The sequence below is a fragment of the Mastomys coucha genome, unplaced genomic scaffold (genome assembly GCF_008632895.1).
Source record: "Mastomys coucha isolate ucsf_1 unplaced genomic scaffold, UCSF_Mcou_1 pScaffold12, whole genome shotgun sequence".
NCBI classification, from domain to species: domain Eukaryota; kingdom Metazoa; phylum Chordata; class Mammalia; order Rodentia; family Muridae; genus Mastomys; species Mastomys coucha.
In genome coordinates, this window is record NW_022196894.1 from 10,545,320 (window position 1) to 10,545,862 (window position 543).

At 42.4% G+C, this 543-nt stretch overlaps 1 protein-coding gene across 10 annotated transcripts in view; it reads left to right on the forward strand.

Moving 5' to 3' along the window:
• Ntan1 (N-terminal asparagine amidase) overlaps positions 1-543 on the forward strand; it is a 14,791-nt gene that overhangs the window by 10,035 nt on the left and 4,213 nt on the right. For 9 of the 10 annotated variants that reach the window (XM_031363117.1, XM_031363116.1, XM_031363118.1 and 6 more), the window contains one exon: positions 352-405. The exons of the other annotated variant lie outside the window; for it this stretch is intronic. In XM_031363117.1, the coding sequence (XP_031218977.1) occupies positions 352-405 (54 nt within the window). The remainder of the gene's footprint in view (positions 1-351; positions 406-543) is intronic. 10 annotated transcript variants of the gene reach the window in all.

Genomic DNA, 543 nt, shown 5'->3' on the forward strand with positions numbered 1-543 from the left:
TTTTTTTTTTTTTCTGAGACAGGGTTTCTCTGTGTAGCCCTGGCTGTCCAAGTGCTGGGATTAATCCCTGCCCAAGTGCTGGGATTAAAGGCGTGCGCCCCCAGCGCCCGGCACCTGGTCCCCTTTTTAAGACAGGATCTCATGTAGCACAGACTGGCCTTGAAGTTGAATGTGGCACATGCCTGTTTCTGTAGTGCTAGGGATTGAACCCAGGACCTTGAGCATGCTAGGAGTTACTGTGGCGGTTGAGCTATATCCCAAGACCCTACTAGAATATTTTCATGCATATATATCTTAACCGCACTCACATAACCCTGTTAACTTGGACACTTTTTTTGACATTAATTGTAGGTGAATTTGACAAACAGGATGATGACATTCACTTAGTGACATTATGTGTAACAGGTAAGTTCTACATTCCCCAAAGGGGTATCAGGGCTCAGGAAGGTTTTGTCTGTAATTTTTTTATTTTAAGATTTATTTATTTATTTATTTATTTATTTTGGTTTTTCGAGACAGGGTTTCTCTGAGTAGCCCTGGCTG